Source organism: Rutilus rutilus (assembly GCF_951802725.1).
Source record: "Rutilus rutilus genome assembly, chromosome: 21".
In the NCBI taxonomy this organism is placed as follows: domain Eukaryota; kingdom Metazoa; phylum Chordata; class Actinopteri; order Cypriniformes; family Leuciscidae; genus Rutilus; species Rutilus rutilus.
This window is the reverse complement of record NC_140226.1, coordinates 17,513,804-17,533,776: the sequence shown is the minus strand read 5'-3', so window position 1 is coordinate 17,533,776 and position 19,973 is coordinate 17,513,804. Positions and strand designations below refer to the sequence as shown.

The window sequence follows — 19,973 nt, the reverse complement described above, 5'->3', positions numbered from 1 at the left end:
AAATGCTCGGGTGACTAATTGTAGGCTAGATGTTTTGTTAATGATTAATGAAACGTGATCAAATGGATCTTGACAGCCTTGAGGACACTTCATAACAAGGATGATGTCCTTGTAAGCGCCAAATCTGATCAGATATATTACACATTTTAGAAAAAAGCCACATGATGTTGTATGCCTAAAGGTACAAATTCGAACAATGTTTTTCAGTACCTTTTATAAAATCTAACTAGCTACGTTTCTCAGAAAGGTTTAGTGCAGATGGCACACGTTTGTGGTGTTTTGTGCCCATCCCCTCATTTAAGAGGTCATCTCGTCAGGATCTGGTTGTCGTTGCAGAAGGATGATAAGTGAAGGTGAGATAAATGGGGACACTAGGATGGAAAGGTACCAGTCCTGTCATGCAAGCATTATGTGGCACAATGGAGCCTAATTTTCTGTTGTTGCACGGGACATTTAGTTCTGATTGGCTGGCCTTTGTGTGCCAATTGTCATAGCATTCGAGGACGTGGAATAAATGACTGAAAACAATGACGTCATCACGGGGAAGGGAACACTGAGTGACAAAGCCTGGAAAGTGCGTGACTCTTTTTGTGTGAACGTGAGGGTGTGATGTGATGGATACAGACCTTCAGTCTCCAGTTATCACCTTTAGTTATGATGGATTTATTGAATTGATCATTTAAATTTTGTGCTCAGCACTTGTGTAGCTCAAGGGGAAGAATTAGCTCTATGGTTTGCTGTATTTGGATATTGACACAAGAGGTATTAAATAGTCAAATGTGAGTCAAATTAGCTGTATAGATTATTGTCATTTGCAAAATACTCAGTATCCCAGCTGCTTAGCCAAGGTAAGACATACTGTTTCATGTCTGAAAATTAGTTTTACTTGCTTTAGAAATGCTTATTGCTGTTTGGATTGTTTGATGTTTCTTAATGATATTCTACTCTACAGTTTCATATTCTGCCTCTTTTGTTTTGTTAACATCAGCCTGGCATTGTTTGCTCTTAGATAGGGCTACTAATGTTGCTCGTTTTTGCCAAACACACACCCAGTCCTGTCTAGGAGCACAACACATGCTGTGGCAGAGCCTCAGTGCCATGCTTAACTCTCACTGCTTCTGCCACGTCCAGTACATTTTACTCTTTTCTCTTTCTTCGCTTCTCTCACTCTCTCTAGCCCCAGGATAAGGTAAGAGTGATGTCTTACTCTCTGCCTTTCTCTCTCTGTGCCTTTCGCCTTCTCTCTCCGTAGCTGTCGTTTCTGTCACTGCCCCTTTTCATACGTACTACAACTCCCATCATGCCTCGCTCCACCATGTCATCTGGTGCAGTGCGTTTCTATGGAGTCTCATCCCTTTCATACACTGAGGCCTGAGCTCCTCGGCCTGATAAAACAAATTCATGCATTTCAAATGGAGTTCTGGTCTCTGAACTCCTCTTGTGTTGACGTTTGATTTGTTCTTTCTGGCTCCGAAGCCAAACCTGCTTCTTATCGGTTACACAAAAGCCATCCAACACTTTTGAAGGCGGATTATAAATTGAAAAGATGTGAGGAGTGTTTCAATAAAAGGAAAAGCGGGCAGTAGTTGTGTGTTGTGAAATATTGTTTTAAATGTTATTGATGTCTGAAATATTAATGATTAGTGTGCTAACTATTATATTTTGGTTGCTTTGAGTTTTTGTTCAGTGTGGCATGGACTGTGTTTATATATGTTGTGTTTTGCTGTTGTTTCAGTTGTGATGCTCTATGTAACATCCAGGGACAAAAGCTTCAAGCTGATCAGTCAGCAGTTGCAATGCCACATTTAATTGGCCATTACTCACAACATTGATCACAGGTCAATTTTATTGCAAAATTAAGAGTAGATGTGGTGTTCTAAGCATGTTTGGTTATAATCACTAGTGTGCTTTTGATAGAGAAGCATAGAGAGAATAGTTATTCCAAGCAGACATATTTGCACATTGATCGCAGAACATTAGATAGGAGGCATATGATTATAACATAGCTAAGCCTGTTAGGAAAAGAGAACAAATATTCATTCATTTCTTTGTATGCTGTTTCACATGCAATGCACACAAAACCATAGTACAGCCGTCTTTTAAAATACTGTCTCTGTTCAGAACGAGATAATTAGACAGAGAGAAGAAGTGCATAGTAAAGGAGGAAAATGATGAAGAACGAAAAGAAAAAGAGATAAGGTAATGCAGAGGAGGGAATTGAGAGAGTGTGTACTGCAGAGAACATGGATTCACCTGCTGTAATACTATAGAACCATAAAAACAATGTCGATCAGGACGAATGAAACTGATGTGCGAGAGGAGGACACAGAAAGACGGTTGTAAACCCATTCATCCGAAGACTAGCACACAAACCAACACCGTTTCTTCCGTAAACACACCCTCGTGCACAGTTCTGCTGTGTGCGCTACAGTGCTGTACCTTTAAATCCTGCTGATCGCTGCAGAATTTTCAATCTCTCATACACACACTGTACAACCAACCCAAGACTGCTGTCCTGCAGAGATCCAGGCATTTTTAAGAGCACTGCAGAAGGGTGCACACATGCACATGCAGTCGTACATTTGAAATTAGCTCAAATTGTCAGTTTATTATTAGTGGTGCTTGCTATAACTGCTCTTAGTGGATTTTTTTTATTTTATTATTTTAAACACATCAGGTTAAATTTAACTAGCACTAGCATACAAAGCGTAAGACCTCTGTTAATTTAAATATACAGTACAGTTCAAAAGTTTATGATCAGTAAGAGTTTTTAGAAAGAGATTAATCTATTCATCAAATATTACCTGAAAATATTACAATCTCTACAAAAATATTAAGCAGCCACAACTGTTTTAAATTATTTCTGAAGGATCATGTGACTGAAGACTATACATATCAGTTATTACATTACTAACTTGACATCGCAGCCAAAAAATAGTCAACCAAACATAAAAAGTTAAACTGCTCAATTTAAATAGTCCGTAGAATCGCCCCAATGTGGTCTTAAGCCAAGCACTTTTTTTTATTACAATTATTATTTTTTTATATGTGAATGATGATGTTTTATGTCAATATTGTATGAGTGAAGTACATAGCCTATTTTACATACTAAACATTGCTTTAGCATCCAAATACATTGTGAAATATGGAAACATTTGGATTCGTGCTGAATGAGAGAGGGAGGCTACGAGAACCCAACGCTGGTTTCCGGTTTCAGTTATGCTTTAAATGAATTAGTTTTAGCTTGACGTTTATATAGCTACTTATATTTTTCATTCTTGTTCTGTTCTAAATGCCATTAAATTGAAAGGATTTGTTGTGGAGTGAGGGGAACTAAATAGCCTATAGTGTTTATAATGTTTGAAAACATTTTGCTTTATTTACCGGTATTTTAGATTATTTTTGCATGTAATAATAAATTGCGTCTTATACACGGACTTATAAAAAAATTTGCGTGTGTGTAGTGTATTTTTTAACCACGCAGCAATTTTTTTTCAATATCTTGTAAAATTACTTAAATTACTTTTTAAACTGATAACTGATTTTAACTGATAGTATTAATTAGGGCTGTCCCCGACTATGGATTTTCATAGTCGAATCAGAATCGTCATGTCTTGCCTATAGTCGACTAATAGTCGAATCATGTGTATGGGGGTGGGGCTGGGGGCGGGGCTTTAACGTTTCAAAGCCGCGATGTACAGAAAATCACACAAAGATATAGAAGAAAATGTATAAAAACATTTTGGATCAATAAAACTAAGAACTCCAGAAAGCCACACTGCAGACAGGATTTGCATTTCACATGCAAATCAAATTAAATCGGCTAAATTACCTGTGCGAGCAGGCCAGCCTACAGCACAACATCGATGCACCGAAAAAATAAACAATTAATTTACTAAATTAAATTAGAACAGAATATACCTTTCTAATAAATAAAAATAAAAATACAAAACGAAATAAATCAGAATCACAAGATGAGCAAATGTGTGCAAAATGCCTAAAGTGCAGAGGAACATATATTCAAAACACAAGCCACAAATAGTTAAATTAGATAACCCTGACAGATTAATAAATAAAATACAAATAAAGAAATTATTAAAATAACGATAGTAGCCAGAATTTTCAACTTTGTCTTTTTAACTGCAGAAACAACAATAAATGCTAAACTGGAGGCCGTCTTTTTAGCTAAAAATGTTCACAGCATCCAAAAATCAAATTAGAACCGGCTGAAAAGTTTTGAAATCACTTGTACCCTACCTGATCGAGAGAACAAATCCAGTCTTTCACTCTGTCTGTGTCCGTTGGAGTCTTTTCAAATTGTGCGCGCGGATAAAATACATTCTAACGTGAAACCCAGTCTATGCGTGAAACGTGTAAACGTTGGCCGGCAGAAGTGCGATTATGGTTTTCCTGATGCTAAATCCAGCCTTGGAGAATATCCTTTCTGATGGTGTACATCCACACTTTAGATTTTCTTATCCCAGACATTGTTAAAGATTTAAATCCTTGCCGCGAAGACGCTCCTCTGTCGGTCACGGATTGAAAGTGAAACTTAAATCTGTCGCGGGGTGTTTGGATTTATTCACGCACGTTAAAAAAATATTTATTAAAAGCTTCTTTCTTTGCACATTTTTATATACAGCATTATCATAATAGGCTGAATATTAACGACATAAAAGCTAGTTCTATGTGAAATCAGACATTGAGCGCCCTCATATAGCCAAAGTGGCATGATCCTCATTTCATAACACCTCTGCGAAGATTCGACCGTGAGATCGGTAGTCGAATCAGGCTCCTCCTATCGAAGCATCGAATCTTCGACTATTCGGGGTCACCCCTAGTATTAATCGGTTAAAATTCTGATGAAGGGTAAACCAGTTAATTATAAGCATCCCTGTTGCCCATTCAACTTCTCTTCTACATGGTCTGCCCATATCGGTTTTCTTCTTACTTCCTCCTCTCTGTCCATCAGACATCCCTTTCTCTCCTCTCTTCTCTGAAGGGGGTTTGCTTTTGTTCTCCCTGGATGTTGCATGTTGTAACTTTTGTGTTTTTGTTTTGTGTTCATGTTTGTTCGTCCCTGTTTGTGTCTTTTGCTTTATGTTTGTGTGTATCTGCTTGTGTGTGTGTGTACATATGTGAACTTCTTACACACTCCAGTCTGCGCTCCTTCAGTTCAGACAGGTCCAACACTCTGAACAGAAGCTCCTTCGCTCGAGACAGCATGATGATTGAAGAGATGCTGGCCCCTACCAAAGACACGGTGAGAATCCCTACTCTCTTTATCTCTCTCACTCTCATTCAGTATTGTTATACTCTGTGTCATACTTCCAGAAAGTAGTAAGAATAAAGAAATTCTTATTTCTATCTTTCTTTTTGCCAAATACTAAGATAGCATCATCCATAGTAGGAAAGGCAATCCTAGAATGCTTAGAATGTGATGAATACATCAAAGATGAAGTAAAAAAAAACATTTTTATAAACAGTGTTGTATTATATTTTATACTACTTTACTATTTATTCATATTTTGAATTAGCTTTTATTTTTATCTTTTTTATATCTTTTATATTTTCATTTTCATTTTAGTCAGTTAATTATGTGCTTTGATCACTTTTATTATTATTAAAAATATTTCTATTTCTGTAGTTTAAATATTTTAAAATGTAAAAATTTAATTTCAGTTGAAATTTTCATTAGTTTTTTCTTTACCCGTGTCGAGTTACCAGCAAAATACCGAAGTGGCTCATTCCACGGATGAGAATCCATGAACCGCATTATTATACCTGCACAATGTATTACCGTAAAACCAAACCATAGCGTAGTGCTATTGTGAATTCACAAAGGCTGCGATTCAATTAAATAAATATATGCCCTGCGGGTTAAAATGAGGTTTTGTGCGTCTCAGAGCGGCTCCGTTCACACTAAATGCTGCTCCACATGAATTATCATTTATATGCATGGAGCGTTTCAAACTCCATCTCTGCATATGCTGTGAGTTTTGTTTGCATAACGTTCATCTGGGAATGCATTGTGCGCCATTTTATCCGATTTGTAAGGGAAATCATTTGTAAACCTTCACCAACACAGGAGAATACGTCAGTACATTTCTAAATATGCGTCTTGATTATCGTGATTTCAAAATAAAAGTTTAAACCCTTTCTCTGAGTTTGCATGTTTGGATGTCCACATATTATTCTTATAGAAAACGTTCGCTGTTCAAGAAAAGTGGCTTTAGCATTTCTTTAGTAAAGCAGTGGCCAGTTATTAAAGATTAAGTAAACATTTGAATTAAATGTTGTTTGGCCAATATTAAACAAGGATTTAATCTGCTGTAAAGTGTAACAACACCTGGCCGTTGGCACCCTCTGCAGGCATTTGTTATAGTACATAATGTACATTAGATGATTGTTTATATTATGTAGGCATATATTATGTATTTTATCAGCATTTGCATTGCAATTGCAGATTATTTGCATTTGATACTTCATTTGAACCAAATATTATTATCTCATTGTTATTATATATGTATTTTAAGTCATTTTAAAGGCTTAGGTCTTTGCTTAGATCTATTTTTATTACCACAAAAAATGCCAGATTACTCAATTAATCGTCAAAATAATCGACCTATTACTCGATTACCAAAATAATTGTTAGTGACAGCCCTAATTTATAACTAATAGTAATAAACTAAAAGTCTCACTTTTAGGTTTAGTTAACAATAACAACCCTGTTTATAATTTATTTTAAATATAATTAATTCATTCAATACTGAGAAAATATATTCAAAATTGACTTAAATTTATTTTACCTAAAATTCGTGTGCTATGTGTGTGTGCCACTGCACCGCTTTGAGATATCACACTTGATCTACATCAACACTGACTGGTCACCACTAGAAATGATATACAACATAAACAAAATAAGGTTTGCTTTATGCACTTTCACACTTTATATTGTGTGCTTTTAACAACTATGTACTTGCAGAAAAAATTGTTAGGTACAGTTAACTTATTGTTTTTGTTGTATTGCAAAACACTTTTGCTGTTATTGATGTGGGATACAGGTAAGGTTAGGACAAGTTTGGTGGTATGGGTAGGTTTAAGGGTGTGTTAAGGTGTAAGGGAAGGGTCAACAGTGTAAATATAGATGTAATTACAGAAATTAATTACAGCTGTAAATGCATGCAGGTATTTAAAAAATAAATAAAAGTACTATCATGTAACAACAATAAATGCATTGTGTCTAATGCTTAATTTAAATGTTATTACATAGTAGTTACAGACACTTCATTTAAAGCTTTATTTTTTATTTCATTTATTGTCTGGCATTCTTCCTCAGGACTTTCCACAACACAGCAAAATGTCCTGGAATATTTGTGTTGGGTCCCATGGGGTTTGCGAAAGCCCGGTCCCCATCCACACGGATACAAACACACTCTTCTCTTTTGTCCCATTCTCATTTCCAAATGTGCCTTTTAATAAACTCGAAAGACTTGAGACTTTCAGTCTAATAATCAAAATGCTTGACCTCAATCTGTCCATAAACAGACGCTGGCAGAAAGATAAAGAGAGGGAGAAGGAGAGAGATGGATAGTCACACTTGGACTCTGTCAAGCTTTTCCATGATGTGTTTTCCTGTTCAGAGTTAGGTTGCTCTTTCCATTTTCAGGAGCAAATGTTCACACCAGACTCTTGAAAAATGAATTCCTAAAGAATGCAGAGATATAGTTATTAGTCCACTGAATTTGTTTGATTAAAATTTGAATTGGATTCACTTAAGCATATCAAATATGACAACCATTTGCCTTAACTAAACATAAGTGTTATGAGGTTTAGTATTCATACAGCCTTGAGAGTTCCTTGAGAGTGCAAGAGAGAGAGTGCGATACTGCATACTAAACTGTTTTTATTTTTCCTTCAGTGTCAGATGCTGTCTTCCAAAAGTGATTGAGCTGCCTGCCTTGACAGCTTTTTGGGCATCATTCAAGTGTTCAATTTAGGTTCGATTAGGTAGACAGATCACTAGGTTTTAAACAACATCAGAGAAAGACTTTGTCATTTTTTTAGCACACTACTTATTTCCTCTCTTTTTGTTTGGCAGAGCAAAGATCACCCTTTCCTCCTTTACAGCAAGTAGCGTAAACATGCCTGTATGTGTGTTTTTCTTTTAAAGCTTCAGAGTGTATTTAAAGATATTTCCTACATGGTGGACCCTCAGAATAAGGTACAGGTTCTTGATCGTGACCATGTTAGTCATCACTCTCCATTTTTTCCATTCTTTCATTCCCCAAAAATCCGAACACACTCGTTTTCTCTCATTTAGTTGCTCATTGGTATTTGTGTGTTATTGTTTGCTTATAAATATAAGCTCCACCCCCATATGCAGCCCTGTCAGTGTTTATTTCATGGTCTTTCACTCACTATTTCACTTTGTTTCACTTATTGAGTGTCCTGTTTGAGGCCATGTTTCATCCAGATGCATCAATGCGGTGTTTCCGAAGACATATTGTTTTCTTAACTTCATATCTTGGCAGTGGTTTTACAAGGCATCTCAGGAGATCTTTAGATAACCGAGTCATCAAATTATATTTCATTTTATCATATCATTTCTAAATGTAACATGTTTTTTTTTTTTAACAACCTTCACACACCTTTTAAATGGGGGTAAGCAACTTTCCTGACCCCATATCATTATGTTTGGATGTGTTTACAGCACCTCGCAGTGACTCGTGAATACAACAATGAGTGTATGCGGCGGTACAGTTGGACCCCTGACACAGTGGACCACTCACACAACACTGCGTGCAGTCCCGTGCACTCTGGGTAAGAATACGTTTTTGTGTTTAGATTGTTTAACACGATTTTAAAGGATGCAAACACATTAGTAGCCACGACATTATTATATTTGGATTTAAATATGATGTTTATTATACACTACTGTTCAAAAGTTTGGGTCAGGTGCGATTATTTTTTTTATTTTATTTTTTGCAAGTCCCTTATTCTCATCAAGGCTGCATTTATTTGATTAAAATTATAGGAAAAACAGTAATATTGTGAAACAATTTAAAATGACTGATTAAAATATAATAAATAATTTAGAATACAGTTTATAATTTACATATTAATTTAATTTATTCCTGTGATGGCAAAGCTGAATTTTTAGCTGCTTTGCTTAAGTTTTCTGCATTATATTATCCTTGTGCTGCTTAATATTTTTTGTGGAAACCATAATACATATTTTTTCAGTTTTTTTTTTTTATGTATTGAAAATTCAAAAGAACAACATTTATTTGAAATTGAAATATTTTGTGAAATTATAAATGTCTTTGTCACATTTAATCAATTTAATGCAAAGTTTTAATTTGTTTAAAAAAATATACGTTCTTACTGACCTATAACTTTTGAACGGCAGTGCTCAACCCCCCTTATTTCACAGTAGAATTTTCTTTTATTTATGAGAGTTTAAAGGTGTAGTCATTTCCTGTAGCGGCAATTCTGTCCATTCATTTCGATGCTAAAACTTGACTCCCTACTTTTAACCACCTATTTCTCCTAAGGGGGGGACAGAGCATTTCATTAGTGTATTATAATGATACCATTTATGATTGGTGGAAGGTGATTTAACCCAACCAATCTGCAAACATGATGCTGTTTTGGGCAAGCATGCAAAAAGCTTTTCATTGACTTCATTGAGTTGTTCGCATAAAGCACATTTTGTTTTCCTTTAGGTTCCCCCCCACTCCACGCACACACTTTCTTCTGCATTGCACATAAGATCTGATTTTTGATGTTTGATTTTTGATTTGCTTACTTGTATGTCAGCTGTTTTACCATGACAACAACTGTAATAATGAATGTTGTTTATGTTTACCTCCTGCTTTCTGTTCTTTCTGTTAATTTTCCTTTTGCAGCCCTTCCTCCCCGCTTCCTCAGTATGACTCCAGGTGAAAACTGAGTCCGGTGACATCACTCTTTCTATAGCTTTCTGTCCTTTCTTTTCCCTATATTTTTCATCTGTTCTCTCCTGTATTCTTTCACTCTTTATCTCTTTCCTGTTCTCCGGTGTTTTATTCCCTGTTTTATCTCCTCATCTGTGTGAGCGCTCCTCCACACTGGGTGTGTGAATAGCCGGTCTGTGGAAAATGGACCTCACATACATTCAGAGATCAGCAACTTCAGCACATTTCTAAAATAAATTGCAGATCACTCATTACACACACTAATACTACCACCATCAGCACATTAGAAAATTAGTGATGAAAGGGAGGTTTTTGTCATGTTCTTCACTTCTCAGTGTGAAATCACCTGTTAAAGCTGCATCATTTTTTTTTTCACTAGGAATGGGCAATATATTGAAATGTAACAGTGTATTTGTGATAATTTTGCTGATGATTTAAAATACTAATTCTGAATTTCACAATGATGGTCAATGGTTAGTCCACACCGGTAGACATTGTCCTTGTCTTGCGAGTGTGAGAGCGTTTATAGTGTCCTTGATTTAAAGTTTACTCTAATTCAAAAACTTGTTTACGTCATCACTCAATATTGTTCCTGGAATTCTTGAGGTGACATATCTCGAATATTAAATATATATTTATTATAGATATGTTAGCAGTTTGTTTTACTATTTATTGTTATGTTGAACTTGACCCATATAAAAGGAAATAATTAAATATCATTCTTCTATGAGATTTTTATTTGTTTATTTATTGAAAATAATGTGAAAAACATGCCTTGATCGTTGACTTAACCATTTTAGTTCCTACATTAAACTGTTTTAGTTGGAATCACTGGATATTTGGTGAAAATGATTCCTCTGACAACAAAAACATACTTTCAAGACATTTTAGAGCAAATGTATCAGAGTACAATACTGTACAAAAGCTTTTCAACTCTTTTCAAGAATGTTTTTAAATACTTGTCTTCACCAAGGATGAATTAAATTGATCAAAAATAACAGTAAAGACTTGTTACAAAAAATTCAATTTCAAATAAATGCTGTTCTTTTTAAATGTGTATTTCTCAAAGAATCTTAAAAATGAATGTATCACAGTTTTCACTCATATATTAAGCAGCACAACTGTTTTTAACATTGATAATAATAAGAAATGTTTCTTGAGCACCAAATCAGCATATTAGAATAATCTCTGAAGGATCATGTGACTCTGAAAACTGGCGTAATGATGGCTGCTGAAAATTCAGCTTTGCCATCACAAGAATTACATTTTTAAAATAAACAAATTTAATTACATTTTATAAAATATCAAAATAGAAAATCGTTATTTTAAATTGTAATAATATTTCTATTTTTACTGTACTTTTGATCAAATAAATGCAGCCTTGGTGAACATAAGAGAACATAAGAGACTTCAAAAACACAAAATCTTGAGCGGAATATTTTATATCATCAGTAGGTTGAAAAATGTCACAATTTAGCATTTTTGTTGCACTGCCCAGCCCACATCCAGTGTTAGGGTCTCATGTGCATGTGACAAACACAGAATTGCATTCAGTTCACATTAACAGATAATGGGTGTTTGGGGTTTTCTGTCCACCTGTGGAGGTGCTTCTGGTCACACTGTTGATCACTGATCACTGCTTCGAAACAATTGATCTTGGCAGTAAACGGGATAGCATTTGACTCCGAGTCATGAGTACAGTGACTGGTAATATTTTGGTAAGTCAATATTCAAGGAATCCCTTGTGTTTCTTCTAAGTGTCTCTGCTGCTGTTGAATGAGGGATTAAATGCTGCCAGGTTTAACAGCTCGAAGCACTGTCACTCTTTTTAATTGTTTTTCCTGTCTGTATCTCTCTTGCTGTAATGGTCTGTTCTCGCTTACTGTTTCTCCTTCTTTTCTGTTTCTGCTTAGACCTTTGCCTTCTCTCTCGCTCTCTCTCTTCCCTCACCACGTGTGTTGGGTGTACAGTGATCAAAGCATGGGAATCGTCTCTCACTCGTTCGTGTCTGTGTAGTGGTTTTAGCGTGGTGTCCCTCTTTCTTTCTTAATTTCCTTCCCTCTCTCTCTTTCATTATTCCTTCATTCTCTTCTTACAGGTTCCTTGTGAGTTTCATGGTGGACGCTCGGGGTGGGTCGATGAGAGGAAGTCGTCATGATGGTATGCGCATAATCGTTCCACCCAGGAAGTGTCCAGCACCAACACGAATCACCTGCCGCCTAGCAAAGCGCCACCGCCTGGCGTACCCACCCCCTATGGTGGAGGGGGAGGGCCTTGTGAGCAGACTGGTGGAGATGGGGCCATCCGGGGCACAGTTTTTGGGGTAAGAGTTCCTCTGAGGTGGCTCAAAATATCTGTAGTTTCACAGTAAAAGCAGATAAATCATGAAAAACATCATCTCTAAGGGGACTTAATTCAGACTGAGTAATATAAGGGTTTCCATCTTAAATTCTCTTCTTCACTTAAATTCTCTTTAAATTAGTTCTGATTTCAATTTGCATGGTGCAATTCTCCATCTTGCTGTCCGGTTTTGAGTGCTTGGTTTTAGTGAATGCATTTATCTGTTCACCCCTTTATTGTCTTCACTTCATTTTCAGGCCTGTGATAGTAGAAATTCCTCATTTCGGCTCTATGCGGGGAAAGGAGAGAGAGCTGATCGTCCTACGCAGCGATAATGGAGAGACCTGGAAAGAACATCATTATGACTGCAAAGTAACAGAGCTCACTTCAATCCTCAATGGCATGGATGAGGGTAATGTGCAAACAGCTGATGACATAACTAAAACTACCTCGCGGGGAGCTTTCATTTAATTTCATGACTTTGTTGATTTGTGATTTCATATGTGATTACAGAAATGGACAGTCTAGCAGAGCTGGAGAAAAAACGTATCTGCCGCATCATCACAAAAGATTTCCCACAGTACTTTGCGGTGGTTTCACGCATCAAGCAAGAAAGTGATCACATGGGACCTGAGGGCGGAGTCCTGAATAGTGAGGCGGTTCCCATGGTGAAGGCTGCCTTTCCCCAGGGAGCGCTTACAAAGAAGATTCGTGTTGGACTACAGGTATAAAGGCTTATCTGGATGGTTGTTGTCAAATTATATTTAGTCAAGCTTAATTTTACTTTTACATGATTTCCAAGGTCATGTTTACATGGTTTCTTGTTTTTTTCCAAAAAACTGGAAATATAAGGGACCAGGAAAGGATGTTTCTATAGTAAATATATTTAATATTTACTATAGAATATATAATATGATATTGGTGAAGAGCTTGTGTAGATGAAAACTCACTTACATGCTAAAACAATGTTCGATTTGTTTTGTCTGAGTCTGTCTAACTGGTTCACAAAATGATCGGAATGATTTTCCAGATAAAGTAATTTTAGAAGTTTACATAAAACTGGCCTGTCTTGTCATCTCAAGGAGCTCTGGGAACTTTCTTTCTCTCTCTCACACAATAGTAGAATATTCCTCCCCCAACACGCACACAAAATAGCAGAATATCATCTATTCTTTGGACATAGTGACTACAACATGCATTTCCTGGCAGACAACCCATGACTATAGCATAGAAACTGATGTATAAATCACACAAGGAACAAGTCAGGAGACTAAAGCAATAAAAAGATATTCACATTCTAATGATAATTAGTTAGAAGCATATGCCTAGAGACATGAACAACAAACACACAGCATGCATGCACGAATTTGCACACTGTAGATGCTCTGCAAATAGAAGTTCTTCTGTTTTTTCTCCTATTCTTAATACTGCTTTTCTCTCTGTCTGTTTCTCGCTCTTAGGCACAGCCAGTGCCAGAGGACATGGTGTGGACCATCACTGGTAACCGTGCGTCCTTCAGCCCGATTGTTACTGTGGAGCCCAGAAGGAGGAAATTCCACAAGCCCATCACCATGACAATCCCTGTACCGCCCAGATGCAAAGAGGCTATTGCTAATGGACGCAAAGGAGAACCTGCCCCCTGCCTTAGACTGCTCTGTAGCATCACAGGCATGTGAATAGTGAAAGTTTATGGATGTGTATTTTAAATGAGATAAGGGTGAAAATGTCAGGTTTAAATTTTGCCTTCTTAACTTAAACTTAAACTTCAGAGCTTCTTTCATTCGAGAGCAGAAATATAAATGAATCATGATGGCTTTAATGAATGTGCAACAACAACTGCACATTGATTTGAGATCCCCCATCTGAATTTAAATGCAACATTTGGGTTCACTTTGGTGTATACAGAGTTAAAAGAGCAGGTCAATTGGGGCTGTTTACACGACACTTTTCAACTAAAAACGTAAAACTTTTTATGCGTTTTGGCCGTTTGTTTACATGAAGCTTAGTTTACATTTACGCAAAGTTTTGAAAACGGGTTTCAAAGTGCAAGTTTTTGAAAACGGTCTCCATGTAAACAACAAAAACGCGAATCTCTGAAGACGATGACGTCATGCACATGCGTATTACTTGTTCAGTCTACTCTATAGTGTTTCATCGCCATCTAATGGCCTAGCAGCAGAATACAGGGTTGTTAGTAATTTTCGTGGTTCCGTGTGAATGGGGATCGTTTTGACAATGGTGTCGTCTGTACGCGGAAAACTCAAAGGAAAAACTTCTCCGTTTTAAGCATATTGTTGTCGTGTAAACGTACCCTGAGATAAAGCATGCATTTGCAAGTGACATCAAATTCCGTACTGCTATCGAATAAATAGAACCAATAAATTAAGTATCATAACCCATCAGATATCACAGGCTCTGTAGTGATTCCCGACACCAGTGTTTAAAAGTGTTGCATCTTTTTAGGTGGAACATCCCCTGCACAGTGGGAAGACATCACTGGGACCACTCCTCTCTCCTTTGTCACAGACTGTGTTTCCTTCACCACAAATGTGTCTGCCAGGTGAGTCTCAGCTGATGTTGGAGTTTATCACATGCAGATTCAAATCATGTGCTTCAGAGTGGGAGACAGTAGAGGATTGGTGCCCTAGATTCATTTATAGCATTCTAATCGTGTTCATCTGCACATCTGCAAAGTCAGATGCTGATTGAACTCAAATATGACTGCAGACTGTTGCCTAGAAAAATGAGTTAGTGAGAAGAGGTTCACATAAGGTCATTAAATAACAGACACCTTTTCTATAAATAGTGTGAGGATCTGCTTATCTTTCTGATTAAATTTCTCTAAATTATGCAAATAACTTTTTTGTGAATGTCAGTTCCTAACAATAATGTTCTTAAAAATAAAACATGAATTAATTAATAATTAGCATTAATTGATATTACCTTGCACTGCATAAGCCCAGCAATATGCAAAATTAAACCATGCATATTCTCGTTGCCACTGACCCTGCATTTAATGTAGTTTGGGTTATATTTTATTTTACGTTACATATTTTTGTTAGTTGTTTTTGGGAATATGCATGTCATGCAACATGTTCATGTTGGGATCTTCCTAATTTGACTAGCTGCTAATAAGAATAATTTATGTAAAAAATGGTATTGGTACGAACAGCCTTTGACATCAGCAACAAAAGATATGAGAAATGTTTTCTCCTTCTTCTGTTAAACATATTTCTTTTCTTATACTAAAGAAATGCTTCTATAGTCATATTTTGTTATTTGCATTTTTTGTCTATGAAACAATCAATAGATTTGTAGCCTTTTTTGGGGATTTTGAGTGACATGCTGAGCACCACTGGTACAAACAGTGGTGTCAAACAGCTGATATTTTGTTTCCATTACTTAGATCATGTAAACATCTTAGAACCAAGATTCTTCATCTCGTGGAGTTGTAACAGCGAAAGAACTGTAAATATTTGTGAAAAATTGAAGAATTGGGGAGAATTTTCCTTATTCTAGGCAATCCCCCACCCCCTCTCCTCTCCTTTCTGTAGATTTTGGTTGGCAGACTGTCAGCAGATCAGTGAGACAGTGGGTTTAGCATCTCAGCTCTACCGAGAGCTGATCTGTGTTCCGTACCTGGCCAAGTTTGTGGTGTTTGCTAAAATGATCGACCCTGTAGAGTCCCGCCTCCGTTGCTTCTGCATGACTGATGACAAAGTCGACAAAACTCTGGAGCAGCAGGAGAACTTTGAGGAGGTGGCAAGAAGCAAAGACATTGAGGTGTGCAACTGTAACTCACACTCTAGCCTTCACACATGCACACACACACACACACACAGCACTATACACGTTCACATAAATAATTAACGATGAACATACTGTCAGTGTTTGGAAACAGTGAGTCATCATGAGTTGGTTAATTCTTATGTGTGTATACATGAATATTCACAGTGTCAGAACATGTACCTGTCATTCAGTCCATATTCATAAAAACACCCACACATTTATATTCTCCTATATTCAAACACAATAGCACTTTTCTTTTACAAATCATTGACAATATAAAGACATAAATGTACAGCTTCTTATGATCTGTCCCTTGTTTCTTTGTCAGATTCTGGAGGGTAAGCCCATTCATGTAGATTTCTACGGTAACATCTCTCCTCTGGCAAAGAGTGGCCAGCAACTCATCTTCAACTTCTATGCCTTCAAAGAGAACCGACTCCCATTCAACATCAAGGTTTGAGAGACAGTGGCTCATTCATCCTAATTCTTCCAGCAATTAAAGTTTTTCTCAGTCGATTTGACATATTTCTCCAAACTCAGATAACTGCTTTGATCTGAACATTTTCACAGGAAATGCAAATTTCCTATTTGTTTACAACTATCTCAACTACAACAACTATAAAATGGGAAAGAAGAAGAATTCTCAGAAGAATGAGATGAAGAAAAGGAAGAGGTGTAAGAGTGAGAGGTGGTAGAGGGTGTAGAGGAAAGGTATTATTGAGAGGGAGGAACTGTGGAAGAGGTAAAAAGAGAAAGTAATAAAAAGTAATAGATAGTATAAACCTTATTAAGAGCAGTGCCATGACAGGTATGAAAGCGAGGCTGTGAGGGATAGACTTACCGTGTTTTCAACGACATCCGCAGTAAAAAGCTTTATAAAGCTCCTAGATCACTTATAATTTTACACAGCTCATATTATCTGGGTTTTTTGTCTACTGAAATTTCTTGGACAAAAAAAGAAGTTAAAAATCAAAGATGGCTCTGCTGTGAATAAGGTCAATAGAAAGAGGAGATGGAGCAAGAAGAGTTGAGGATGTAGATAAAGGGGAAGAGGGAAGAGTAGAGGGAGAAGAGGTAGGTAGAGTGGAGGGCAATGGTATAGTGGAAAGAGCAAGAGAAGAAAATATAAGAAGACATCATGGAAAGTGAGGAATGGGAGAGCAAGGTGTAAGAGGAGGGAGGAGAGAGGTAGAAGGATAGGGTTAAAGACGAGTTTCAAATGAAATCAGAGCCACCCTAATTGACCATGTTATAAATTATGGCCTTTCCTTGACAGAAGTTGGACATAGAGTTCAGCCCAATATAAATGTTGTGCCCCAGTCAATGTCCCTGGACATAGAAGAGGCAACATCACTTTATGTGCTGCCATTTCAACCACTTGTGTTGTGGCACACAATGCTGTCTTTTGGCCATACACATTTTAAACTCCCTCAATGAAATCCACTTTCTGCAGGGTGATCAGGAGCAAATGGAGTGATGTTTTGTAGTTGTTTGGTGTTCCTTCCACCATATTGAAGTTGAGGCACAAACATGTCAAGGATATGGATATTTAGACTCGTGAAAATTATCTGGCCAGATGTGAATGAGAGGCAAGATAAAAAAAAGAAGTAATTGATTCAATGGTTGCAGTTCATTTATTTATTTATTTATTTTATTATTTTTGGGGGAGAAAACTCATTGCTACACAACTAAACTCATTAAAGAACTTTGAATAACATGATTAAAGGACACGAAAAATGTATTTTCATTCATATATTTGTGTATCTATACCTGAATTTGTTCAATTCAACAAAGAACACACTATTAGTTTTTATGTTAGTATTTATTTTTGATAAACGCATTACTAGAATAAAATGCAGTGCTTCATTTTGCAGTGAATATTTAACTGTTTCGCCAACAAAAGACTGTTTAGTTTGCTTTTAATTGTTTTGAGAGCAACCACAATTATTTGGAGAAATGTCAAATCGATTGAAAAAAACTAAAGATGCACATACAGAATTTCACTAAACAAGTATAATAAAGTAAATCAGCTATACAGTTAAATCTGGATTTTAAAATGTAAATAAATGCCAAAATCGAAGATATAAAATAAGTTAAAGGTGCATGTAGTATATATATGTATATATTAGGAGTGGTGGAAAAAATCGATTCACATATGAATCACAATTCTTCTGCCAATCTGCATCGATTCACAATTGTCAAAAATCTATTTTCTCAAGTCTTACATGTCTTTAACTTCACAGTACTTCTTAAAGTTATTGACGCGTAGAGTTTTATCACAATAAGCCGCGAAAAAGGACTTTTTCGTTGTCTGTTGCTTGCGCTGCAATTCATATGTGAATCGACACAGCTAAAGCTTGATGTATGCAATCCCGAATTCAATTGCGTTTACAGCTTATTGTGCATGAATGGTCAAATTCACACATAATTATGTAAAAGGTTCCAAGATAAATTAAAGAAAATAACTAGTATCAACTGGTCATGTGATCTCAACATAGCAGATCCCATGAGCTCAATATAAACTAAAACAGCTTTTATCGGGCTACTGATATGATTGGAGTTATATGTTAAGATTTTTTGTCATTCTATGTGTGTGTATGGATTTTGTAGGTCAGAGATATGGGCCAAGAGCCATGTGGGAGAATATCTTTCCTCAGAGAACCTAAAACCGCAAAAGGCCTGCCACAGAGTGCAATCTGCAACCTTAACTTCACACTGCCAACACACAGGAAGGTAAGAACAAACATAAACATGATTCTGTGACATTTCCTTTAGTGTTATCTAGTCTTCAACTATTAAACATTGTCACAGAGCTATTTGTGTTGCTGCTTTAGCTGTAACTTTATTTTGCCTTTCCTTTTGTCTTGCTCTCTTTTAATCTCTCTGCATCTGCATTTTTTACCTTTTCCATTCCCTTACTGTCATCTTTAAACTCCCTTTCTCTTACTCCTCTCCCTTCAACGCCATCTTCACATACTCACCATCCTCGGCTGCTGCCTCTCCATTATGTATTGCTGCAATGCATCGTGGGAAATTGTAGGAAATGGAGTCAGATCCTGATGATGAGGTACATATTTCATAACTTGTCCACCTTTGACTTTAGTGTGGTGCTTATGTGATCATACGCTTATTTATGTGATTGGTCAAAAGCTTTTGTACCAGGTCATTGGTCAGGCAAGTGCATGCCTCCTTTTTGTGTTTATCAGTAGATTTAAAGCATTGTTATTTTGTGGCTTATTGGAAACATTTTTCACATTTCTCTTTTGCAGATTTGATTTTTTTTATTTAATTTTCTTTCAAAGTGAAGCAATTAGGCAGTTTCACTGGAAAATACCTTTCACACTGTTAGCAAATGGGCTGTGCTTGTCTAGTTGACCCTCTCTCAGGAGACCGCATTTCAAAGTGAAATGTAGCACAACATTCCTTACAGAATCTGAAGCAATTGGAATGTTTTACTGATATCCTAAAATAAATGTACCACATCAAATAATTCCTTCAAAAAAAGAAAAAATCTGGGCCAACATTGATACAGTGCTTTCAAAACAATCAAAAGGAAATTATAGTAATTAGCCACTTAAAAGATCATTGCACTACGATTTTTGTCACTTTGTTCTTACATAGGATTTTTACTTTTGTTATTGCAGAATGACAAAGATCGACGACATACCTTTGCCTCATTAGCATTGCGAAAGCGCTACAGCTATCTGGCCGATCCAGCATCCAGTGAGTCCTACATTTTCTTTGTTCTTGAAACATCAGCATGACATAATCATACATGTCACACATACATAGGCATCTGATACAGGCATATATATGAAGGCACAATAATCTCATATCTCACCATTTTCGAAAACAGAACTGCCAGTATATCATGTTTGTGTACAT

General features: G+C 36.5%; 1 protein-coding gene across 7 annotated transcripts in view; it reads left to right on the top strand.

Moving 5' to 3' along the window:
- Positions 1–19,973, top strand: part of ank3a (ankyrin 3a) — a 96,776-nt gene that overhangs the window by 50,597 nt on the left and 26,206 nt on the right. For 3 of the 7 annotated variants that reach the window (XM_084393205.1, XM_084393203.1, XM_084393207.1), the window contains 14 exons: positions 5,161–5,263; positions 8,174–8,224; positions 8,714–8,823; positions 9,912–9,944; positions 12,058–12,282; positions 12,557–12,711; positions 12,813–13,024; positions 13,760–13,967; positions 14,763–14,859; positions 15,854–16,082; positions 16,417–16,542; positions 18,699–18,821; positions 19,129–19,155; positions 19,733–19,811. In XM_084393205.1, the coding sequence (XP_084249331.1) occupies positions 5,161–5,263; positions 8,174–8,224; positions 8,714–8,823; positions 9,912–9,944; positions 12,058–12,282; positions 12,557–12,711; positions 12,813–13,024; positions 13,760–13,967; positions 14,763–14,859; positions 15,854–16,082; positions 16,417–16,542; positions 18,699–18,821; positions 19,129–19,155; positions 19,733–19,811 (1,778 nt within the window). Of the gene's footprint in view, positions 1–1,177; positions 1,190–5,160; positions 5,264–8,173; positions 8,225–8,713; positions 8,824–9,911; positions 9,945–12,057; positions 12,283–12,556; positions 12,712–12,812; positions 13,025–13,759; positions 13,968–14,762; positions 14,860–15,853; positions 16,083–16,416; positions 16,543–18,698; positions 18,822–19,128; positions 19,156–19,732; positions 19,812–19,973 lie in introns of all 7 variants that reach the window. The other 4 variants (XM_084393204.1, XM_084393208.1, XM_084393202.1 and 1 more) reach the window with 3 other exon arrangements.